This window comes from Thunnus thynnus, chromosome 16 (assembly GCF_963924715.1).
Source record: "Thunnus thynnus chromosome 16, fThuThy2.1, whole genome shotgun sequence".
Classification (NCBI taxonomy): domain Eukaryota; kingdom Metazoa; phylum Chordata; class Actinopteri; order Scombriformes; family Scombridae; genus Thunnus; species Thunnus thynnus.
In genome coordinates, this window is record NC_089532.1 from 25,992,843 (window position 1) to 26,019,889 (window position 27,047).

A 27,047-nucleotide genomic window follows, 5' to 3' on the forward strand; every position below is an offset into this window, starting at 1 on the left:
ATAAGTGTCGCGCGACAGAAATTAAAGTGTTGCGATAAGAAAGTTCAGTGAAAACCACAATCTCAATGCTGACGTTAGCAACACCTCCTAATCAACAAAATTCTCCAGGTGCGCGACATGAGAGGAAAGTGTTGAGTGACACTTTTTTCTGTCACGAATAAGTAATTTCTGTGAAATGACACTCATAAGTATCGAGCGACCTCCCACAAATCAGCCTGCAGCATGCAGACGCACACCGGCTCCAACTTGTTTGAACCTTCTCTTTGTTGCATCACAGACAAAAGCTCTACTGTTGTAAGTGCACAATCTATAAGATTTTAATGAGCAATGTTTACTGTTATGTCTTTGATACACCATGGTAACTGACAGCATTTCAGTTGCCATGGTGTATGGGGGTAAAGTATCTCCTATAGATGAGTTGATTTAATATCAGGTACAGTATACAGATGAGAAAGAGGAAGGTGTGATAAACATGAAAAAGGAAGGTTCAGCAAAACAAGCTCACCTTTGCTGTCACCTTATCTACTCCTGTCCAAAGACACTTAGTAAACTCAATCACTGTGAGACCAGGAATGATGGACTCTGAATAAAGGTTGTGTCAACGCTGAAATGTTGCAGTTCTACATTAGCAGAACCAGTATTCATGGTAATGTATTTTACAGCTTCACACAGCAAACCTTAAGCAAACAGCTGCAAAAAAGTGCAAATATTGTTTATATTATCCTTTAATTGACTGATTAGTTTTCTCCATTAATCAAGTAATTGTTTGGCTTTTAAAATGAAAAAATCCACTCATAATTTCCTAAAAGTCCATGGTGAAGTCTTGTCAAATAACTTCTTCTGTCTGATCAATAAAGATAAAGATATTCATACAATGATATAAAATAGTCAAAAAGCAGAAAATCATTGAAATAGTGAAGCTGAAATTAAGGTTTTGTTTTATGACTTCTATATTTGAAATTAATCAGTTATCAAAATAGCTGCTGATTTCTATCATTCAACTAATCGATTAATCAATAAATAATTTCAGCTCTAGTCTAGACCATAATTTGAGGAACCCTGGCATCAGCAGTTTCCCATCAATAATGAAATATATCTTGTTTGTATGTATCTATATAACTATTTTGTGATCTCAAGAATAGAAGGTTATGTCAAGACAACAAATGAACTTTGATGTGTCGATGAGAAGAAACTCATCTTTATTAAAGCCACATACAGCATGAAATGTCACAGTGTGTTTTTTTTAATGTAACATCAATATATATTGTGATATGGTCATTTTTCTGGAAACCAATTGACAAAGTGTTTATGGATAATATAATCAAACAGAAAAGTCTATTTTTGACTAATCGTTTTAAATAAATACCTGATCAATCACGACTCTTCATCACACACGTGCGCACATTTTACAACAATCCAGTATTGTCATAAAGCTGCCTGCCTCATGGAAACAACTTTGCCCACAATGGTCTCATACAAGCAGGACAGCTGTCGGTTTGAACAGTATCGCAAAATCTCAATTAACATATTTAGACCATCATGCAGCACAAGGCCCATCCTTAAGAGGAAATGACATTTGACATCATGATGATTACAACAAACTCTGGTCGTACTGATACATATATGTACCTACATGTATATATGTACAGTACCTACATGTATCAGGAAAGGTTACGCTGGATTAATGCTGCTGTATCTGAAGATCAGTGTCGGGAGTCAGATCGGTGCATCCGTATTTACAATGCTGACCATAGAGTTGCGGTTTGAGAGACATTTGGTGCATATTATCCCTTCATTCTCCCTTTCCCCTCATTTCCTGTCACTACAAGCATCTACAGTACTCTAATAAAGGCAGAAAATTACGCAAAAAAGGGTTGTTTTGCTTTAGTTTGGAGGACTTGTTGTTACATTTAAAGCTGGCTTGAAATTGGAAAGCCAGCAAAGCTAACAAACCTATAATAATAGTCGGCCTGGAATGACAGCAGTAACCTTGTTTGCCTTCTTGCTAGAAAAACTTGTTCCTTGGCTCTGTGTGATAGAGGTCAAACCTCAAATACTGTATAGAAGCTGCATTAACTGTTAACTAAGACAACACACAGGCATGCACGAACTTCCACCAGACCACATTGAACTTAGTTCACTGCAGGTTCTCAGTCAACCCTGACACTAACACCACACTGATACAACAAACTGATGCCAAGAAGAGTTATCAACACAAACTCATCTTTCATTGCTTAGGAACAAACAGGTAAATCAAACAAACACATTTCCGTGAGCTCTGAAAACCTGCAGACCTGTGCAGAGCTACGGTTTAACAAGGGATGGAAGAGATTCAACTACTGACTCACGCTCTGTTGGGCATATGAGGAGTGTAATGAGTCACAGGAGGCTGTTGATGGAGGATACCTTGCTCTGATATCAGAAAAAATAAAAAGTCAGACCACAGTGAGGAAGGGCACAGGACACAGTGAAAGGCTGTAATAGACCAGGCATGGTTGGACTGCTGCCTGATGTAAGGATTTGTTCCAAGGTCAAATTGCCCAATAAGAAACATAGAGCTGGCCCCTAAACTGAAACACAATGCAGCCAAAACTAGAGGCTCACGCTCTGCACTGCTTCTAATGTTTCACTTGACAGTTTCATGTACAGACAACACAGAAGTTTCCTTTAATGCATCTATAAAACAAAGCATTGCAACAACCTGAAGTGCAAATGATAAATATATAAATAGGCTCCAACGTGGCTTCCCACCATGAATCCAAAACAGTTGTTGTTTGTAAGGCTGACTGTGCGTTGGGGAGTGCCTGGAACAATTGCTGCAGGGCCGAGTGTTTGCCAGATGCTGGGCGGGTCTGGAACAACCAGTAGGCTGCAGCCACTACACTTCCACTTGGACCGATCACTCGTATGATGGCGTGCAGTGCAAACCAAGCCACCATGTTTGTGAATGCATTAACTCAACTGCAGACACGATGCATCTTTGGAAAAACTAAAGCCAAACTATCTTGCACTTGCAGTATGGAGCCAACTACACATTCACTCCATCCTGCAAAGTGCTGCGGAAGTAATAAAATGCATACAGTATTGTTTCAGTCACCTTGGGGAAAAGAGAGACAGTGCTGTTACCACAAGTACGAGCAGATGACAGGGTTACCATGGCAGCTCATAATGTTGACATGTTGACTTTGGAAGTGGAGGAGAAAACCCACATACACTCTAGCTTCCATTTTCTCACTCGCTCTCTTTTCCCCATGGTCTATTTCAAACTTGCTTCCTCTTATTCTTATAATTAAAGGAGACAGTGTTATATCTGCTGATATAACACTGATACATGATAATACTCATGGTAAGTCAAATACTAGATACTAGTAGCAAGACCCCATAAAAGCTCATCAATGGGCTGTTGTAATGTCAGCTAAAAGTAGCCCTGTTCTAAACCTAACGCTATATTTATTGATGTTTTGGCAAATTGGCTTCATTAAAAGTATGCTGAATTAGCTATTAGCAGTTCCTGTGGCCATGAATGTACAGACAACTATCACTGGATCACTTCAATACAGAAAGAAACTTAAAAATGTGGAATTTTAAGGATAATTATATCCTCGGTGTAAGTCACACTGAATGATATCGATATGTGTTTCATGTGTTAAGATTTGACTGAGTTATGACTCTGAGAAGGATTACCACTTTTGACTCAAATTCACCTCATACACGTCCTCCTGAGGAGACTTCAGGCTTTTTTATTATAGACATGTCCATGTCTATAATAACCGTTTTTTCCCCAGCAGTAATGAGCCTCCATATGAAGTACTGTCAGGACTTTTAATGCAATAATGTGACATGTTGATGCCAAGCTTTTACATTTTTTGGACATGTTCAGAATGCATAAAATCATTTCTACAGACTGTAAGATGATACCTTCTCACACATGAATAAAAATGCCAGATTTATTCTTGCTTTGGGCACATTTTTCAAAAATGCAAAGTGAAAAGAAGAGAAGTTTGGAGGAGAGAATTTCAGAACAGTAGGGCAGATAAAACTGCATGTCTTCCAAATGTGTGTGCTCAGTGTTGTAACAATGATGATGAACTACTATATGCCTAACATTCCTTTAACAATAAGAACTTTGTTTTACCATGGAAAAACATGTGTCAGTTCACAGCGCTTGCCTAATCCCGACTGGACTGTTAAAAACCACTCCTTTCACAGTCCCAGAGGTGTGTTTGTGTGAGAACTGTGACTCTGCATGAATGTGTGCTTGTGTGTAAAGTACACTGTATATTAGCTTCTGTGTTTGAAACCCACCAGTGAATGCATGGGCACACGTTCAAAAGCAAGTATGTGTTTCAGGACCAAAGCCACTTCATGTTTACTTTAGTTATACCTGCCTGTTTGCTGCTCCCTCACCTTGATTCTAACGGCTGTGTTTGAGGGCCTACTGCAACACAAAAGGGCAACAATGAGCGGCTTATAAATGCTGGAGTTAACACCTGGCCATTCAATGTGCAGTGCACGACCATAACACATCAAAATGTATTCAGGATACAAACACTGACTGACAATAAGAGAAACAGACATCCATGCAACACACATGCACACACAAGATAGCATTGTTCAGCTAAGGAAAGATTCACATGGAAATACTCCCTTCTACAAAATAATGGGAAACTACTATTGATATTGTGCATGAATTGAATTCAGCTTACACAGCCAACAGAGTATAGGTTATATTGTAAGTAAATAACAAATAATCAAATCCAGATACACAACACACACACACACACACACACACACAAACACTAATAAACACTAACAGACAAGTCGGAGTATCTGAATGTCAACATTTTCTTTTCTTTTGTTGAAAATAATACCAATCCATCCCCAATTAAAAACTTCAACATTCTCCAATCAGTTTTAGATTTAAGGCCATAAATCATCCTTTATAGCATCATCAGCCCACTACCACATCTAGGCACAGCTGGTAAAATATCTCTACCCTCCTCACAGTAGTAGCATATACTGTGCACAATATGCTTGTGAGAATCTGGCACAGCTTCACCAGTAGAGCTGGTATTAGCTACTGTGTTTGGAGGTGTATTTCTGGTAGCTCCGATAGCTGTTGGTGTGGTAGCTGTTATTTTAAAATAATCCACTGATGATTATTTAAATCCAACTGATTTAGGCCTGGTTCATCAAATACTGTAGCAACATGTGCATAATCACATTTATAGTACATGCACGCAAAACACAGACGGCTTTGAGTTAATCAGGTTCAGGTAGGAAATCAGATGCATTTACACAGTATGTGCCATACTGGTCAAATAACTATCAAACCCCAGTAGTGTGTGGCCTCTGCACACAGCCAGACTCCTACACATTGGTTTAGCCCATTTAGATACAAAACAAAGCAGAGAGTGTTTCGATGATAATGTGAATCTCCACCTCGACAACACCCAACCTTGTTAAAAACATCCAAACTAGACAAAGTAAATAAAAAAATGAAACATGATTCTGCAGCTGTACAGCCAATTCATCTCCAAGTTTATCTAGAAACTGATTTTTGGTGGAAAGTTTAAGAGAAATAAGATTTTTTCCACCACACGCTTTTCTAGTTTCAGAGGACCAGAGATAGCCGTGTGGTGTGTTTATCTGATCAGCTGTGGGAAAGTTTCATGTTGTTGAATCAGTTAAGGAAGGATCCGTCAGCCATCTGTTGCGCAGCTTACTTAAAACTAATTCTTAATCGCTCACTAAACCACAACGAGCAAAGCTAAAATTGTGAGATGGTGTTGGTAGACTTACATGCAGTCTGATCAATAATCAGATAACTCTAAAGAATGACGTCAATATCAGCCTTCCATGTACTATTGTACACAGAGATAGAACAGACATATAACTACAGTATCTGGCATCTTCATGCAGATAAAACCTTTCAGAAACCCAGCAAAGCTTATACTTGGCCAGGTAATCATGTTTTACCATCAGAAATCTGATGCCTGAAATAAGAAAACCTGCTTGGACCTTTACGTGGATGTTTCAAGAAAGTATAAATACCACTGGATCATTACATCTAATTCCCTGCAAATGTAAAAACGTTTTCAAGTATTGTCACATTTCCACACAACCTCCTCTGCTCATCACGTCGCCATCTCTGCACACTCCTCGGCTTCAACTATTTTCATTTTCACACATGAAGCCTGAGCAGAAAAATGTTGTTAATGCAAACAATGCAGACAGGTGGGGTGATGTGGGTGATTTATAACCTGACATGTTATTATCATCTGGCACATCAATTGACTGGCATTGATGGAGACTGTAAAGACTCAGACTGAGACAGAGCACATTTTTAAATTACTACATAAAACCAGTTTTATAAAACCAGTTTTTTAATTAACCCCTTCTGTGTAAAAATATATTTTTATATTGATTCCCCAAACTCCAGAAATAGACCTTTGATTTCCTGCATTTTCCAAATTGACTTTCGACCACAGACTTTGACCAGAAGGAGAGAGTTGTAATTTGTAGTGCTGTATTCAGCTGTGGGTTCAACATGTACAAGATGAGCAATCACACTGGCAAAACTACAAGCAAGAGCTGCAGTTTTTCCTTGTTGAAAAAACGGAAATTGTGCTTTAGAGAAAATGTCTTCCTGTTGTATCGCGCTCAGGTCTACTGAGGATGCTTTTGGGTATTTTTCTCTTCAATTGATAATATGTAGTTGGGAAGCAGACAGGAAATGTGGGGTGAGAGAGGGCTATGACATGCAACAAAGGTCCCTGGCTGGACTCAGACTGGGGACTTTGCAGTTTACATGGTACATGTCTTTGCCCCTTAGCCACCATGACACCACTACTGACACTACTATCGATGGAGAAAGAGGTATCACTGCATCTTACAATAGATTTCTCAGTGTATGTTTGCTGAGCAGTTGGAGCAAAATGTTTGCAGCTTTAGTGCTGTTGGTGTTTCAGAATGCTAAAACTCTAAAATAGCTACCAATTAACTCCAGTGAAGCTGCACTGGATATATGACAATCACAGAAATGCATGTTACATCGCTGATACCTATTTTTTACAGTATGTAACGTGTTTGGCTGTGGAATTCCTCTTTTCGGCTCCCTAAAAAAATGGTCAACCCGATGGTGGCATTACATAAAAAGTCAGGTGCAGGGCTGCAACTAATGATTATTTTCATCATCGATTAATCAGTTGATTATTTTCTTGATTAATTGATTAGTCTAAAAGATGTAAAAGATCTAAAAGATGAAAGAAAAAGGTGAAAAATGTCCACCACTGTTTCCCAGAGGCCATGACTGTGACCTAAAACGTCTTGTTTTGTCTGACCAACAATCCACAGCCTAAAGGTATTCAGTTTACTATCATAGAGGAATAAAGGAAAAAAAAGACTCAAAACGATGAATCGACTGTCAAAATAGTTGGTGATGAATTTTCTGTCAATCAACTCGCTGTTTAGTCGACTAGTAGTTGTAGCTCTACTCAGGTGACCAAAGTCTTTGGGATTCATTTCCTGGGGACCTTAAATGTCTCTACAAAGTTTCATGTCAATCTATTCCCTATTTGATAGGATATTTCACTCTGGACCAAAGTGGTGGACAGACATTGTCATCCCTAGATTAAGGCTAAAAAATACTGTAACCAAGGCCTAAAGAGTCAGTATAATCCCCGGGTCTTGTTCCTTTTGTAATTTCGTCAGTAACAGGTAAGTTTTAAGCGCCTTTACGCCTCCTTCTCATTTAGCTATAGATAGATCTGTCAACTATAATCAATTAGATGGAAGAAGATGTATAATGACCAAGGATCTTAGTGAACTGCACCTGTCAATCACTAAGCAGGGTGGCACCAGAGCAGACAACATGTGATTCATTAAACCAGAGTTAGTTAATGAGAGTTTGTGAAAGTTGTGATAAATGACTATAGATCATGTTTAACAGAATATCATGAGACTGAACAGCGTAATATGGACTTGACACATGCAGGCGATTGATAGATGCAGGATGAAAAAAAAGACATATTTTAACTTACAACCCAGTTTCTGTAGAGAGAACGACTACTTCTCAACCCACTAACCTGTTTCTCATCCTTCTCAACAGTTAAAACATAAAACACCACATTTCATAACCTGCTCCCTGGAGCGATATCCGTCACATGTGATGGAATTTATTTGTTTTCCCTCTGAATCCTCACTATAGCAAACGTCTGTTCTACCACGCCTACACACCCTCCTTCCTCCCAGTCCCTCTACAATATCTGTGCAGGTCAAAACAAACAAACAGTTAGCATCCAACTGACCAAGATTCAATACTATAACAGATGTAAGCATCTGTAACAGAGCCACTGGTACAGAATAGGTGGTTTGATGGTGGTACCTGTTTAAGGCCCCTAAAGATTTGGCGGCGATGTTCAAAAAGTTACAGTAAACAGCAGCGGTAGTGAATCAATCTGCAGTGAGTCATTACTTATTATCTGATCTGCTACAAAGTGCTACCAGGCAAACGCTATGCTGGGTAAGTGCATTCCTGCAGAGAGACTCTTAATAAGAGAGAGAAGAAAACAGGTAGGAGTATGAACTCAAGCACAACTGAAGGTAGATCTGTTGAGACCTGAAGAACAGCAAATGACTAAGCATATTTTGCTCAAGATATGTTTTGCCAGCCACTTGACCTCCGAGTTATCTAGACTTCACTGTTATAACAGCTTTTTTCTATTATTGAATGGTTTCACATACTTATTTGGTTTGTTAATCATAATAATAATAAGTTTCAAAAAACTTTGCAAAAGAAAAAAAAAAACTGGATCAACCCTGATCATCCTTCCTTTCTGTCTCTCTGTGCCACACATCATGCTTCTCAGCAATATGCAAAGAGGGATGCACAATACGATACAAATTCTTTGATGTGCCGCTTCCTGTCAAACGTAAAAGATAATTCTGCAACTGTTGGTGAAAGATAAAGTAACAATCGACAAAACGGTAGGTAGTGCACATTTCTACTATGAAGGTGTTAGTTGCATGAGTTCACAATGCTTGTTTGATCTGCAAATAATATATTGACCTGTCAGTGGAAAATGCATCACAATTGATCACTTTAATTACTTATCAAGCTCTTCTTTTGTTATTGTAGAATGCTACTAGTATGGCATAAATGCTTCCTTTTAAGTGTAATTGACTTCTCCATTCCATTGTTTTTGAACTTCCTGATTGTTGCACCGGGACGGCAGGAGATTTTTAAGACACACATGCTTCAGTTAAAGTAGTTTAATTTAAATGACATCTATGATACTGACAGCTTCACATCAGTTTAACAGAGATTGTTTTAAAAAGTAGGAATATCACCGTTGTAGCAATAGCTGATACTGGTATTTTTTTTCATTTCAACAGTTGTGTGTGTTAAGTAACTGCTGTATCAAAACTGGGAAAGCTTCTTAATCAATAATATTTCAGATACTGTAGCAGTGCCAGAACCAGGTGACATGGCTGAAATCACTATCATGATATTAATGAGGTTATAAATATATTACAATATAGAAAATGTTGTGAATAATCTGTGTTTTACTGTGATGTGGTGCAGCAGACGAGCCTCTTCTCACAAAGCTGCTATGATCAATATTTTTCTAATAACAATGGATCACATGACTACTTGTATGTGAAAGGGGTCACACAGGCCCCGTTTACACCTGGTATTAACATGTGATCTGGATCTGGATACATTATCTGGATCCAGTCATCCGATCTATGGGTCTTTGCATTTAAACCTGATATTAATATACGTTCTCATTTACTCAACTGTGTCTGCATTGTGATTGGATCTCAATATACAAATTAGCCGGGTGGAGCTGGTGGACTTATCAATAAACATATTGTGTCCCAGGTCAAGGAAACCTCTGCCAACATGTGTTTTTCTTTATCCAGACACAGATTGCATTTTAATGCCAGGTGTAAATGGGGTATCATAGTGACAAACCCACAGCGTTATCCCCCAACTCTGCAGCTACCAACACTCAACAGAATGTCTAAGCATCTTTAAGCTCCTTGTTTTGGTTTTCCGGCCTTAAGCTTTACTGTTTTGGTTCTCTCTCTCGGCTCTTATCAGCATAATTCTCAGCCGCAGAAGGCAGCAGTTTAAGCAATAACAGGATATGATCATATAATTAGGTTAAGGTATCACTGAAAGTCAATATATAATAATATTGAATTATTAGCATGAGCTAGTACTGCTTTAAAGCGAGCATATATAACTTTTGCACTTTTGAACAGTGGCCACAAAGGACAATGGGATCATTTTAGATGTTTAAACATAATATACCAGCAACACAATTAGAGAAGAGTCATAAAGTCAGCTACACAGCTATATCTATGCATTAGCTAACATTAAGGGAGCATATACACTATATCAAACATGGCATTTCAAAAGAGCCATTGCTAACAGCCAGAGACAAGGGTGTGTTTTATTGTTTATGAATTGTATGGGGAAGAATGTGTTATTTCTTATTTTAAGAGATGGATTATATGTATTTGATTAAATCTGCATCGTATGCAACGTTTCAAGACTGGTACACTTTTAAAACACACAATTTATGGAGTATGGAACAAATACTGTACTTACATTCTCCAAAAGCCAATCTGAAGAGGATCAATCTGAACACTTAAACACAAAATGGAAGTATGAACATACAGAATGCTGATAGTAGACCGTACTACCTTAGTGAGCCCTTTCCAGTACATTGACTTGAATATGTAAATGGAAATCATCACTATATTTGGAACTGTCACTGTTTGTCTGAAAACAGCAGTGGTGCAGTGTCTCCTCCGATGGAAACCTGCCTCGTCCTTGTTTGCATGTGAATGAGGAGGTGTGAACAGATGTGCATTTATAGCACTGAGACACAGCTCAGGTCACTCAGCTCACAGCTTCTCTGTCCATGTTATGCACACAAACACTTTCACTTTCAAAGACAGTATAAGCCTCAAAATCCAGCTGCACCTGTCTGGGGGATTCATGACTGATGTTTGTAGGTTTAGTTTCTTAGCAAACCCACTCAACAGCCCAGCACTGAATCTTTTGTCAACTCTATCAATGCTACTTTGACATATTTGGTACTGATGTGTATCCATGTTTAAATTGTATGATTTTAAATTGTATGAGAAAAAACTTCAGTGATCAAAATTAATCAAGACAAAGGTCTTGTCATGCTGCTTGTTTTGTAGGCAATATTTAATATTTGAGAACTTTGGCTTCTTTTATTACATGAAAAGAACAAATTTTTATTCCTCAAGGTTATGTATCAAAAAAGTATTGTTTTAGTATTGGTACCAGAAATCCAGAAATCTCTATCACATAGAGAGCTGAAGTCCTGACGTCACGTCCAGTTAGCCTCTGTTCCACTAGCTTCTGTAACTATTGCAACGCTGTCATTCAGGACTTCTTTCATCTGTCTTTCTGAAAAAATGAAATGTGTTTCTGGAGTTTACTTATATTCTAAGATAAATTGGCATGCACTACAGATATCTGAACTAGCTGCTTGAATCACATGACTCGTCACTTCCGTCGAGCCGGGGACCTTTCACACTACAGGAAAAGGTTTTCATTAAAGGCGGCTTAAAACAGAAACAGTGACAGAACAATACAGAACAATATTAGATTTTTTTGAAGGTACCACCCTTATCTTGACATATGGAGTGAACCACACAACATACTGTTTAAGTTATGTCCCAAGTATAGATCTTTTAAGTAATTAGCATTATTACATCAATGGGACTTTGAATGAGGTTTTCTTACTTCTTTAACAGAACGCAAAAGTTACCCAGCCCCGACAATCGACAGCAAGGAAACTCTCCATGAACATTTTACACAGTGTGAAGTTTCCTTTTCCTGGATATTTTAGTATATAAATCACATCATCATAGACATATGATATATATATAAAGTCTGTTAGGCATCAAAAGGATTTTAACAGAAATGAATTAAGTCTAACTGGGCTAGTACACACAAGTATTGTACCACATGAATTTGAGTCATGATCAACACATTCATAATTCATCTTCAAGTCTTGCATTAAGCGAGATTTACTTCTTAATGCCTGCATTGCTGTGCGACTGCAGGTGGGGGGTGGGGGGGTGGGGGAGGAGGGGTGTTTCAACATCCACACCCCCCCCTTAGGGACTGTCTAGAAGCTGCAAGGGAAGGAATCCACAGCCTCTGTTGAAGGGTGTGACATGTTTATCTTGTCTGCCAGATTAAATTATTTTGGAACACTGCATCAGCGTCACCTTAGTTTTGGGTTAAAGCTGACAAGTGAAATGGATAGCTTATTACACACACCCCCAGACCTTTTTTAATACAGTTGCAGTCATGCTGAAGAAAAGGCCCAAGTATGTATCCTCACACCTAAACACTTAAACAAGCAGTCTACAAAAACAAACTCTGAGCCTTTTCCAGTCCTTCAGTATTATCAGTATGTTTGAACAGGCTGTTCTTTCCCTGCTCCCTCAGTACTTGAAGCTTTTCAAGTGCTATACTGGTCAAATTCCAGCAAGTCACAGCCCTGGAAATTAAAAAGCACTGTGACATAATTCACCTCTGTCATTTTGACAAGACATGCCTCAAACTAAAATGATCTCATTCTCTTACAAAACAGTCTTTTCACTGATAAGACAGTGTTGTATCTGTTTCTACACCATGGGTAGGGATGAGCAGTATATCGACCTTTTACGGTATATATATATTTTAAAAGGAGATATAGGATGAGACCATACTGTTTTTATCGATATAGTTTGATGTTGTGTCAAAATATATAACTGGTTTCTTCTGTAAAGCCAGGCCAGTGTTTGCATATCTCCTCTCTTGCACTCTCTGCACAACCCCACCCCCACTCTCCCTCTGCACGCAAACCCGGCCCCACTCACTCACAAGTCCTACAACATGGAGGGAAACAAAGCACCAGTCCACACTGCTGAAGACAATCTGGTTTGTAAAAGAAAAAAAAAGAAAAAAAAAAAGGGTTCAATTATTTGGAGATGATTCAAATTTAAAAGATCAGATGAGCAGTCATCTGTAGAGAATGCACTTCAAGTCTCATTCTCAGAGATAGGCCTATTTTATTTAATATAGGCTGTTTTATCATTTTTCTTTTCCATGTTGATATACAGCATTGTGCAGCTGTATATTTTCAAACAGGGAAGAAAACGGTCTTTGCATTTTATTTTGAACGCAGTATGTTTTAATAAAAAGTGCTTGTGATATCTCACATGTGGTTTTGACTTACAACTGAACATCTAGCCCATTTCGTTGAAAATACTGAGATATTCAGCCTAAAAATGCTGAGATATGATTTTTGGTCCATATCGCCCAGCCCTAACCTTACCTATAGAATATAGAGCCTTTGCCTGAATGGCCCAGGTGTGTATATTTGCTCAATCGTGAATAAACTGACTCGGCAGGTCATGAATACCAGGTTAAAAACATGTGACTTTACATCTGCAGTGACTGGGGTGAGGGAAGTGTTTGAAACTTTGAATGAATTTTTGAATAATACTGTAGGTGAAAACAACAACAGAGAGTTTGAGTTGAGTTTTTGTTACTGCAACGCTGATATGGTTGTCGATGAGCACCATAGGTTAAAGATGTGGAAAGACTGGTGTATCAGTTACACAATAGCACACTGGTGGTTGCCACATGTTTCTGCATGAGATCAATGAAAGTCCTTTATCTTCCTTAACCATTAAGGCGACAGTAGAACTGAAAACTGTCAAAGTTAATTACTTAGTCACTGCAGGATGATAGTTTGTAGCCCTTTAACTAGCAAAGCAGTGCTTGATGCAGAGCTGCTATCCAAAGACTGAAAATATCTCTTCAGTGTAGACAACACGGTCGATCAGTTGTTCGATCCACCACTTTGGTCCACGCTGAAATATCTCAACAACTACTGAATGAGTTAACATGAAATTTAGTACACACATTCAACGGATGAATGGAAATTACTTTGATCATCCTACGACTTTTCATCTAGAGCTGTCAGGTAAAATTTTCACTCTTGTCTTGTTACACATTTTGGATGATAAAGAAGTTCTGTGGCTTAGAAAAGTGAGTCATGTCTGACTTTGGCTACACAAGGAGTGGATGATTGAAATAAAATGCACTATCATGGTATATGTCATTTTAAATTGCAATAACAACATGTATCATGACATTGTACATTTTCTTAAAAAATGTATTACAAATCTGATCAGGTGGAAAATAACCAGACATGAATGTGTGTTTTTGGCTAATCCAGTAAATTAAATACCTGAAGAATCAAAGCACTTCACCTCACACATGCAAAAACTATGCAAAAATCCAATATCACCATAAAGCAGTCCTGCTCATTGATTTGCTTGGACAATGACTTAATGACTTAGATTAAATATCCCATTCAGATATATTTTAAGATATATAAAAATACTCTGCTTTGAATAATATTTTCTGTCTAATGTGTTGTTTCAAACTAGTTGTGATGTCACAAATCATGCTCGTACCTGCACATCTGGAACTGAGATTCATGTTGAGACTTTGAGAAACTTTCTCCTTTGACAGGTGAATAAACAGTCTTCTAGTCATTCTGCACCGTGAAGCTCAAACATCCCAGTAATGCAACAATAAGCAAAACACATTTTTGACTGGAGGGGGACTTTAAATGGGGTAAACACTTTAAAATTCCTGCTGAACTGTGGAAATGCACAGAGGTGACCAGAAACACAACTACAACGGGACGATAATGTTGCTGGATGCATAAGCAGGCAACATGCTTCCTAACACCTTAGCCATAACAACATAAAGAGATGATAATATGTCAGGGTTCCTCTGCCCCTAGTATCCATACCCACCACAGTATTACATTTCATTACTCCAAATGTAAAGAAAATGCTTTTGTCCCTCATCACTTCCATTGTAAGTGCATTATGAAGGAATCTTCTAATGATCAGTGTGAACAGGAGGAATGATTACGGCAACAAAAACCTGTTCAATGTTCATTTGGACACCTGACTGTTGTTTTAAGACAGACCTGAGAAACTGTGAACCCGTCCTTTAACTAACAAGTTCACCAGCGAACAAGAATCACTGACTTGATGCTCTCTCATATCAAGCGACAATACCACACCCAATCACGCTGAGTGGGAAAGACACAACCATACCAATCATACAATTAATTGTGCTGCCCTACTGCACATCATATGACTTAAGGGTTTGTTATGTTCCCAAGTCAATAAACAAGCACCATTCACCTCTCACACCTGTGTGCACAGTGTCATGTGCGCATGTGTCACTAGCTTCCCAGCTCTGTCTGCTGCTCTATTAGACATATTTACTCAGATCCAGACCTGTTCAGATACAATATCAATTTGATTGAGCTACATGTGTTTGGACAGAACAGGGAAATGTTTCATACCCCCACGGCAGGTTTTTTTGTTTGAGCATCAAATGTTATACAATGCTTGCCTTCCGCATATCACAGCATCTATCAGTGTGGGTTGACCTGTTGACAACGGTGACAGTACAACCTGAGTCACAGGAAATAGATGCCAACAAATAGGTTTTGGACATGGAACAATGTGGATCTAAATACATGCTTGAAGAGAAGTTAAAGAGAGAACTGGAAGTATCTGGAATAAATAAAGCACTGGAAAATTCTCTGTCATTATTATAACCGCTTGAGGTTAACCCATTTCTTTTTGAATCTTAAGTTTATCCAGGGAAGAGTGACTCAGCATGGGTATTTACTGCTTCACATTCACACAGATCCAGGGGTCCCACCACAGAGCTGCCCAATGCAAGCACAGTCTTGCACTGTTGACCAATGTGTGAGATTGAAGGGGTGAGGGGTCAAGTGCCTGACCCGAGGGCACCTAAGGACGGAGAATGGAGTCAGTCTGCGTTTCACGTTCACTTTCCACATCTTCCCTCACAGAGAAGATACAGTGGGAAACATAGGAGACAATAACCTCTCCCGTTCTGCGTGGCAGCTGCACTCCCTCCACTCTGTGTCTGTTTAACTCTCTACAATTTTCAAAGTCGAGTGATGCATGACTAAACGAGCTCAGCCACAGCTCAATGCCACAGTGGTTAGTTTTTCAAAAAGAGCCAGAGGGGAAAACAGTCGCTCTGTGAGATGCTTCTACTCACACACTTCACTGCTTCCTTCATTTCTGTCAGCATGTGAAATGTGTTGAACTGGTTTCTACAGTGGGGTCTAGAGCCTGCCAGAGGCCCCCTAAGGGAGTTTCCATGGGCTCCATAAGCTTCACTGTGAAGTCACTTGCATTAACATATGAGAAATGTATGATTTTGTTTTGATGTTTTTTTGCACTGGTGTCACCCAGCCTGCAGAGTGAATTATTACATAGATTACATTTCATGACAACAATATTTTCTTTATTTGTGGTGGTTTATTTATCTACAGCATCTGCATGGCATTAAAGCAGTGGTCATGAAATACATCATAATAAAAGTTTATAATTACTTAATTATTAAGTTCATGGCTAATTATGTTCCAAGAAGTGTTTTAACTCGTAGAACAGCCTGAAGGGCTTCAAAAAGTCTAATAAGGAAAATGAATGAACTTGTTTTTATCTTACAGCTGGCTGCTGAAGCTGTCCAGTTCATCAGTCTCAGGGAAGAAGACATCACCTCCTCCTCCTCCTCCTCCTCCTTCCTCTTTGCGTTTAGATTTCTTCCGTTTCAGCCTGAACGGCAACAGCCGCCTTCCCTTCTTTTCTTTTGGGGAAATGGGTGAAACATCAGCGGGCAGTGTGGCGTTGTCTCCCGGGCTGATGGGACCGGGGCTCGCAGGTAAAGTCGCTGCTCCATCTTTGTGGGAGCCCCCTCGCTTCAGCTCCTTGTTTTCTTTATCCGGTGACTTTATCTTAAACAGTTTCTTTACTTTCAGCGTGCTGGACTTGCTCATGATGTCTGGAAGTGCGAGCACGACTATCAGACCATGTGGAGAGCTGTCCTACTTATAGCCGCTGATTCACACAGCGGGACAACCTGCAGAGCGGGTTGTTGCGTCCACACCCGGTGTGTGGTGCACCGGTCCCACCACAGGTACAGGTGCAGCTTCCGACCAACACTTTCAAAATTAAATCCATGTATTTTATCGATTGATTTTATGTTATTTATTCATTCATTTGTTGATTTATTCCTTATTCTTTTTTTTAATACAAAATAAAATTGCATTATACATAATGCTCTTGGAATTGTATCATTTGATTCACTCAGTGACTGTTTAAATTATATTTTCTGTTTTTATTTATTTATTTATTTATTTGCCAACATTAAGATCTGAATGCTGTTTCAAAGTTTTCCCCACAGAAATTAAAACTGAAGAATGTCAGTGAAAATAATATTTTGGAGAAACCCTTCATTTGAGTAAGTATTTATTTTATATAAAGAAAAAAAAAGTAAAGTAAAATGAAAATAGTGAAAAAAAATACCAGCATATATCCCCAGAGTCCAAGGTGATATATACAAATATGTTGTTTGATCTGACCAACAGTCCAAACTCCCAAAGATATCCAGTTCACTATCATATAAAGATAAGCCAGTATTTTTATTTTTATGCTTAAAAATTACTGAAACGATTAATCGATTGTCAAAATATTAGGAAATGAATTTTAACTATTAATCAATTAATTGATTAATAGTTTCAGCTGTAGTATAGTATTGCTAAAATTCCCAGGACATGCCCTCAGTGCCCTCCATGATAGCCATGACCCTGCTATATTTTTCTATATTTATGTAATCCAATTATTCAATCTGAACAATGCACCAGAGGTCATGACTCCTCCATCATGAAACTTTTAACACTGAATGGCTACTGTCCTATAAATATGCAGTTAAACATGTTTCACTATGTCTTCTAGTTGGAATTACTAATTTGACTATTTTTGGGTCCACTGATGGTCCAGGACCCTGATGGTCCTGATGGTCCAGGACCCTGCAGCATCTGCTCCAGCTGTTCTGTGTGTGACAACAACAATGTAAGCCATGTTACCTGGGCAATTTATTGAGCATGTATGTTGACAGACTTGATTTCTATACATTTCTTTACAGTAGTCAGTTGTACATTATAGAGATGAGTTGTTATTCTCCACTGAAATGCTTTTATTTTGAAGGCTAACATCTTACTCTCAGCGTCTTGCTTGTCTCAGCTCACAGACTCCTGAATCTCTCAACACATCCTTCCCAATTTACTCCCACCTTCTTGTAAACCGTTTTCCCTTTAATTTAGTCTCACCTTCTTGCAAAAACCTTCATTTGCCCTTCAATTACCTCTTTACACTCTGTGAAATTATAATGCTTTCTTTTTGTATGTGTGTAGGTGTGTATGCATGTGTTTGTTTGTCTCTATAGTTACTGTGAGAGAACTGGAGCAATAAAAGCTGCCCTACACTGCATTCAGAGGTGTCACTTGTTGACAGTTATGATAATTAGGATTTCATTTTCAACATAAAGTTCCTTCTCTATGACATAAAGCTTCTGTGCACTTTAAACAGAAAAAAACTTCTCCCACAGAAACACTTGAACTCAGTTTGCAATTAGTCCCTGTGGTGTAGGTTATGTACATTGACAGTATACCACATGAAGCTTATATCATTAAACTTGATGTGACGCACAAAATATGGATGGTTACATACACAGTATAAAAGAGATGATTTTACCCTCCACTAAACCACTGCCAATAGTCAAAGTCAATCTAGCATCCTGTCAGCAACTACTGTAGGTAAATGTTAAATACGGCATTATGATGCATTTTTTCCAAAGTTTCTTCAGTCTGAAAGGCCACTTATTTTCTACTATCCACTGACATAACAGCTCCCTCTGCTGGTCATCTTGGGAAAAGCAGCTGAACCACGGATTATTGTGCAGGTTACATAGTAGCAAATATTTACTGATTTTTGTCTCGTGTGTGTGTATCTATATATCTATCTATCTATATCTATATCTAGCTCTCTCTCTCTCTCTCTCTTTCTCTCTCTCTCTCTCTCTCTCTCTCTCTATATATATATATATATATAGTAGGTTTTTTAGTGACAAGTTAAAGGTTCAGTAGGTTATCAGTGTTAATAATGGAGCAAATGCTCAAAGCCTACAAATATGAATCATAAAGAAAAACACAAAAAGAAAAGAGTAGAGGGAATAAAGATGTATAGGATTTTTTATAATTAAATTAAAACAGAAAATGAAGGGAAGAACAATCAAAGAGGACAATTTTTTAAACTGACTAGGATAACTGTTGAAATTGTGCTTGGTAAGACGTCAGAAACCTACAAATATGCATTGAGCGCACAGTGGGAATGTCCCTGTGATGAATTTGTGATACAAATTCTTGTGTAGGTAAACAGCAGGCCCATCAGATAAAGAGGATCTCTAAAAAAAATAGGTGGGCAGCAGACACAGTTGAGTTTGAGATCAAAAGCAGGAAGATCAGTTAAGCATTGTATTCACACAGTGGCAGAGCCTGTAAGAGTTTAGCTTTATCTTCTTCTTCCATTTATATTCTTTTGAAGTGTACAGTATTTGTGATTTAAACCTCCCACCCGGATCTTTAACCTCATAAAAGGCTGTGATACAGGAGTTTTATTTTCTACTTTCCACTGACTTGGCATCAAACATCAGATTCACAGGATAAAGAACTTAGCTGCGTGAGAATCAACGTTCTGAAGGTAAATATAAACCCTTTACTTTTCAATTTTTTTCAGTCTGGTTATCGCAAAATGTATTTTGATGACTCTTTGTGCATTATTGATTTGGTAGCATCTAAATGTGGTAATTAAACTTTAATATTTCTTTAACACAGTGCATGTGCAGATTTAAAGCTTGAAATGGATTTTGAAGCGTTGAAGCTTTAAATGGCTTCACAGATAACACATTAAAATCAGACAGACGGAACACTTTTACAGAACATACAGTACTGTAAAAAACGGAAATAATTATTGCAGGGCTTTTGAAGTTCTCAAAATGTATTTCTATGTAAAAGGCAGAGTCTGCCCTGTCCCTTTCCCGTTTCATCAAAGTATCTTCCCCAACAGATATGTGCAAAATCTACTACCTTCCTCATTGGCTACTGCACTGTACTATATATAATCTTTCTAAACTGATATGTGAGAAGTGAAAGAGCTGAAACAAGAGATATAATACCACTATCTGTTCTTTATCTTATGTTTTTGAAGAAGAAAGTTGACATATACTATATACATATATATATATGTTTCTCATACTATTTCCATAAATGATAAATCATGTGTTTATTAAAGTGCTGTAAATTTGGTGTCATGCAGAGAAAAGTAGTGAAAGTAGTGAAATTAGTCACTTTTATGATTCTCACGCTCAGTTTTTCATTGTCATCGGGTTTCCTGGTGTCTCTACGGACCTTGATACAGCTCAGTTACCTTTCTACACACTTCTTGGTTCTCAGTTAACATTTAAGATCCGCGCTGATAGGATCATATCTGCGTCTAAAGTCGAACAAGCGCAGAGTGCAACCACCTGCAGCCTACCTCTTTGTGCATTCACTTACTTTCTAATGAGGCAGAAATGGGGTCATTTACAACCAGAGGAAGAGCTGAAGTAGAACACCGCATTTTGTCCTATAAACAGACAGAATGCTGTGATGTGAGTTTTAACCAGTCCACGCAGTGTGCAGCTGTTGCTATTTGTGGAATTAATTGTACCCACTGGGTGGTTGTTTTGTCAGAAATGTATGATACTTTCCATCTAAGAGTTTCCTTAATGGTAAACAATGATAAACTTAGTACTGATTTGTTATAGAATAAAGACATCATTTATTAACCATCAGTTACAATTCATAAACCCTTTATAATGTGAGACTTATTGAATGTGGCAACTGTTAATCTAATTTTTCCATGCAAATATCTGCTCTTTGGTCTTAAGGGTTGTCTTTTCTTATCCAGATTTTAAAAATGGCTTCGGTGACTCCAGGATATGAGTACAGCACAGAACTTTATGATGATTACTCAGATGATGGGCTATGCGACCTTGACCCTAATCCTGCAGAGGTCATCACCCAAACCTACATCCACTCTGTCATCTGTGCCTTTGGCCTGATTGGCAATGCCCTTGTAATCGTCACTTACCTATTCTACAAGAGAACAAAGACGATGACGGATGTCTATCTCTTCAATGTGGCGCTGGCAGACCTGATCTTTGTGGTAGCCCTGCCATTTATCATATACAACGAGCAGCACAGTTGGTTAATGGGCTCCGTGGCTTGCAAGATGCTGAGGTCTGCCTACAGTGTTAACCTCTACAGTGGCATGCTCCTGCTCGCGTGCATCAGTGGCGACCGTTACATTGCTATAGTTCAGGCAAGGCGCTCCTTTGGGGCTCGCTCACGAACCCTGATCTACAGCCGCCTCATCTGTTCCACTGTCTGGGTGTTTGCGGGGGCTCTGACTCTGCCTACACTCATCTACACTGAACGCTTTGAAGAGCAAAATCTGGGAGTTGAGACTGTGACTGTGATGTGTCAGCTGTCTTTCAGCAAGAATGAGACAGCAAAGCTAATGAAAGTGATGGTCCCCAGCCTTCAGATGGCTATTGGCTTTCTGCTACCTCTCGTGATAATGATGTTCTGCTACTCAAGTATTGTGTGCACCTTACTAAGAACACAGAGCAGCCAGAGGCATAAGGCTGTTCGCGTGGTTTTGGCAGTTGTTGTGGTCTTTATCATTTGTCATCTACCCTACAACGTGACTCTGCTGAACCACACTCTGTCTCTTTTCAAAGAGAGGAGCTGTGAGGCTGAAAGGATTAAACTGCAAGTTCTGGCTATTTCAAGGAGTGTAGCCTACCTCCACTGCTGTCTCAATCCCATCCTCTACGCCTTCATAGGGGTGAAGTTTAGGAACCACTTCCGCCAGATAATAGTGGACCTGTGGTGCTTTAGCAGAAGGTACATCCACTCTTCTCGCACATCACGTGCTACATCAGATTTCTGCATCTCAGGCTTAAAGTCTTCAGACGGCTCTAACAACATGTCATCATTCAGCGCATGATGCTTTAGTACCTTACCTTACTGAAGATGAATGTGAGTAGAGATCATCTGAAATGTGTTGTATCTGAGGAAACATTATTGAGTTAACTTTACTGAGATATAATATCGTAAAATCTTTTTTTCTCATACTATTGCAAAGGGCAAGTAAAAAAAAACCCATTACAATATAAAATAAATGCCACTTTCTAGCTTGCTGCCTATGAATGTAATTTCTATGATTTAACACAGAACAACACCAATAGACATGATTAAAAGTAAAACTGAGCAGCAGAGGCTGAGATATCTTGACTTAAACTCCATAAATGCTGGATCCTGCATCTACTCTAATGCAACCAATTGCATATTTTTGTTAGACCCTCCCTACCTGGTAAACACCCACATCTTTCAATCTTCATGCTTTCTGAGTCAATCTTGATGACCTCAGCTTAGGCTTGCTAAGATCAGCAGAACACATTTTATAGGAATGATGTTTATGTGTCAGAGGAAATCAGTGGAGTTCCCCCTTTAAAGAAGCGGAAAAAATGCAGTTACTTGACAAACTACTCAGTTACTGTAAACTGTACAGGCCGTATAATATTATATAGACCAATAGACTTTTTTCACGGCAGACATTTCGACTTGGCATAACTAGAAAAGAACTGGTGTAACTAATAATATTAATCATCTGCTCATTTAAAGGTAAAAATCTTGTTATGACTCAAAGTCGCATCTTATGTCATTGTCCCCATTTAGCATTGGTTACTTAACACAAAATTAGCTGTGCAAAGATGGACTTAAAGCCCTGTTATGTTAGTAAGAGCAAATATGAAAGAGGGCAAACAATTGTAGAAGTCTTATTTAATATAGTGAGATATGGTGCCTTTTTTAAAAATTTTATATATTAATGGCTCATAGACTCAAGCAAATCCACATGTCCACTCTGCTGATGTCAGAATTCACCTCTTAAATTTGAACAAATTATCTTCTGTAAATACAGATATTTAATGATATATTATATAATGATATATTACCAAAAGCTTTCAAAGCAGGTTACAAATTTTATTTACAGAAGTCTTGTTTTTGTTGGTTGAGAAAGAGAAAAAAGAAATTCTATCCTTGCTCTTGTGTATACTCCTCCATCAGATGCCACTGAGTCAGTGCACCACTCTGCTTCAGACTATATTGGGCAAAAAACCAACATGTCTGTGCATTCTTGTTGATACACAACACCATAAACTATTAAAAAAGATCACAATGATTGGTTGACTTGGATCCAAACTCAGTAGGACTGGTTTTGTTCCTTTGCTTCTACCAAAACAATTATAACTGGTATAAATGATGTATGATTGTAACATATTTTCATTCTTGTACTTTACTTGTACTAATGTCTCCATAAGTTGGCTCATCTTATTTTACAGTATATGAATATGATGAAAATATATATGAAGCTTAAGTGATTCATACTTATAATCTCACTGGACTGTTACAGTCATCTCCATATTTTTTTCCACTATGTACATATTCTTGTATCATTTACAGTGCTTTTATATGTTTTGCATTTTGTTAATCTGATTCCTCCATTATGATTAATTGTCCTGAATAAAACTGTGTCTGAAATTGTGTATTTTCTTTCACATATGTGGCCTTGGTGCAACTGAGCCATTGTTAGTTCAATGAAAGGGCTGGGAAATTTGAGTTCTGTCTAAAAAGCATTTATAATACCGATATGACCTAATATTTACAAGGTAATTATTACATAATAATGCTGGGAAAATATGCTTTGTAACATTAAATAACCAGTTAACATTAACACTCAGCCAATATGCATGAAACTGTAATATTTGGACTAGATGGTAAAATAAGTAACTTATATTCACCTTTTAAAATCATAATTAATGCATATTTTACCAGTAAATGTAGGCAATTGCTGAATTTTTAGTAAATCATCATCTAAATCATTACTTGATATTTAAATTGTAAATAGCATACTTAAATACTTGTTAACTATGGCACATAAAATTGTTTGTGTATCAACCCTCAGTGAATAATTTGTTTGAAATGACAGAGAAAGGAGAAGTATCACCGCACAGTTTGAAACAAACACACTTTTGGCCTACAACATTCCCACATAACACAAGAAACCCAACACACTCAAATAATGATCAATATATGTGTGCTGCCAAAGATGGTGACACAGATAAAAACTAATCATGTGTGGCACAGCATTGTTTTTCTCTTAGCACATGGGGTTGAGATAAAAAATGGTGTCTGTGATAAAGATGGGCACGTAAGAAAGTGCACAGAAGACAATCATGTCAAGATAAGATCCGATATCTGCATTTAGAACAAGAGGGTGTTGTAGCCTGCAGCATAGCATCAGTAACCATTTTTGTGTCCTGAAATCCTGTAATGCAGGTTGACATGAAGTACTCACTGGTTTGTTCAATGTAACGTTTGTTCATGTTCATCAGTCCACTACGATAACTCAAATATCCAACAACTATTGGAGGCATTGCCATGAAATGTTGCACAGACATTCATGCCAGCTGACTTTGATCGTCCTCTGACTTTTCCTCTAGCGGCAACATGAGATTTTTAGTTGGAGTGAAATGTCTCAACATCTATTCGATGGATTGCCATTAAATTTGGTTCAGATATTCATGTCACCCTCAGAGTGAATTGTTATAACTTTGGTGATCCAGTGACTTTTTTATCTAGCTATCATCATGTCAGAACTTTAGTTTGTTGAATACTTTGGTTTATGAACAAAAACCTGCAAAAGTAAAAAAATTAGGCATTGCCATCAGTATCAGCAGTACTTTGGATTTAGTGCTAATTAGCAAATGTTAGCGTGCTAAATGCAAAAATGTGAACATGGTAAACATTATACTTGCCAAGCATCAGCATTAGCATTGTCATTGTGAGCATGAGAGCATGCTGATGTTAGCATTTAGCTTAAAGCCTGAGCTGCTAGCATAGCTGTAGACTACTAATTTTGTTCCCAGCTGCCTGATCTGGTTTTCATTTTTAGGACACAGTAACCGGGCCAAAGTTGCCTTGATGGATAATTCTGACCAGAAACCCATTTTAAATGGTATTTTCGGTAAGCTTGATAATGGAAAGCCATTTTAACCTTATATAAAGTTAATATAAATTAAGAAATCTGTAAATGCCTCCAGTCCTCTCTTGGAAACACTGTTGGCTCGCATGTCAAGAATACACACAGAGAAAACCACAAATCAGTCTGTATAATTCTGGCTAAAGATGACCTTTTTTACAGTCTTTGATGGTCTCTGTGGTGGGATAACAGTTTCTTGAAATCCATTTTTTGCTATATACTGACTTTTTCAGGGTTGTTTCCTGTTACTGGGTTAGATGTCAATTCTGAAAAATGTACCACAAAAAACTGTAAAAAAGTACCAAAGTGAAGGGGGAAGCTTTAGAATTTAGTAAGCAGAAGCAGTCAAAGTGAAACAGTAGATTACCTTATCTTGTAATGTACATATCACAGATACTGATAAGCTGACATCAACAATAGCAGTAAAGTCATCAATTGTTCTCCATTCTATCAGATATCAGCATTGTTCACAACTGGCAAAAGCCCTGAAATATTATATTTACTGACTAAAAAATATGGGCAGTGAACAATCAGATATGGACCACTCTGTGTGAAGATCTTTTTATATTCAAGCATAGTGTTATTCTTCGAAAGGCTGACTTGAACCACCTTTTTGCTTTTTTCAAATTCTCTTTAGATTATTAAAACTCTCCTTAAGCTCTTTTAGCTACAAGTCACAAGACAAGAAAAGGCTAAAAATGATTTTAAGAGGCATAGCAAACACTGCAGAAGAGCGGTGAAACTTGTGTCCTCCAGAAGAGAATCATCTGAAAAACAGGAGGGTTTGTTTTCACTTCTGTAATGTCATTTGTGGTCATGTTCACACACAAACCAAACCACCTGTATCTCAGCAACGAATCACTGAATCAAGTGTGAAGTTGATGCATTTTACAGAATAACACAATAAGCCATACAGACACAGCAAAATGCAATGGCAGCTGTATGACAACCTGTTATTTAGTGGTCCACCCAACCGTTGGGCCTATATCACAGCTTAGATGTAGGACAGGGGTAATAACACCATATCCACACCTTCACTTTGATCAACGAAGACAAACACGTATCAGCAACATGCAAAGAATTGGGTGATAAACCACAACAGCAAGAGAAACTAGGTAGTGCAGCTTTCTCTTTTTCTCTCTTTCTCTTTTACGAAACAGAACACAATGTTGTCACAATACATACATGCATAGTAAATTATTGGTGATCAAATCCCTGTGCAACAAAAGATATAGAGAAAAATGTATGTCTCATATTATGTAATAGAAAGTATGTGAACAGCCTCCTTTTTCATCCACTGGATGTCCTCAGTAAGCTTTGTTTAGTTTCTGGTTTTTACTTGATTGTTGAAATATTTCCATTTCACTTCTCAGTGCTCTATATGATTTATGAAAAGAAGCCCTGACCAGTTGCTAGTTGCTAATTGCAACTGTTTTGCCCACATATCTCAGCCTGACAACCCCACCCACTCTGTTTGCTTGCCTCCTTGTGCTGCTGTTTGCCTTGCAGCTTGCTCTAACCTGTAGCATCTAGACAATCCTCCCTTGTTTTTGCCTCACGAAACTTTAACACACATACACACCCACACGTGCACACCCACCCACCCACACACACACACACACACACACGCACGCACACACACACTAACACACACGAGCGCACGCGCACACACACACACGCACACACACACACACACACACACACACACACACACACACACACACATACACTCAAACACACACACATTCACACACACATGCGTGCACACACAAACACACACACACCTCATAATAATCTGGTGGCATTGGTTAATGTTGAGCCAGTCACACAGGTTAAATATATGGAATTCCAGATCTGACATTACACAATTGAAGTCATTCAAT

At 38.2% G+C, this 27,047-nt stretch overlaps 2 protein-coding genes across 2 annotated transcripts in view; one reads left to right on the forward strand and one right to left on the reverse strand.

Annotated features, from left to right (window-relative positions):
* Positions 1-17,071, reverse strand: part of crybg1a (crystallin beta-gamma domain containing 1a) — a 46,863-nt gene extending 29,792 nt beyond the window's left edge. The window contains exon 1 of the mRNA XM_067614261.1: positions 16,627-17,071. Within this exon, the coding sequence (XP_067470362.1) occupies positions 16,627-16,955 (329 nt within the window). The 5' untranslated portion in view covers positions 16,956-17,071. The remainder of the gene's footprint in view (positions 1-16,626) is intronic.
* Positions 17,072-19,249: 2,178 nt separating this feature from the next.
* On the forward strand, positions 19,250-23,663 carry ccr6b (chemokine (C-C motif) receptor 6b). The gene is made up of 2 exons (XM_067614711.1): positions 19,250-19,716; positions 20,965-23,663. The coding sequence occupies exon 2, from the start codon at positions 20,974-20,976 to the stop codon at positions 22,066-22,068; it is 1,095 nt and encodes a 364-aa protein (XP_067470812.1). The 5' UTR covers positions 19,250-19,716; positions 20,965-20,973; the 3' UTR covers positions 22,069-23,663.
* Positions 23,664-27,047: the final 3,384 nt, after the last annotated feature.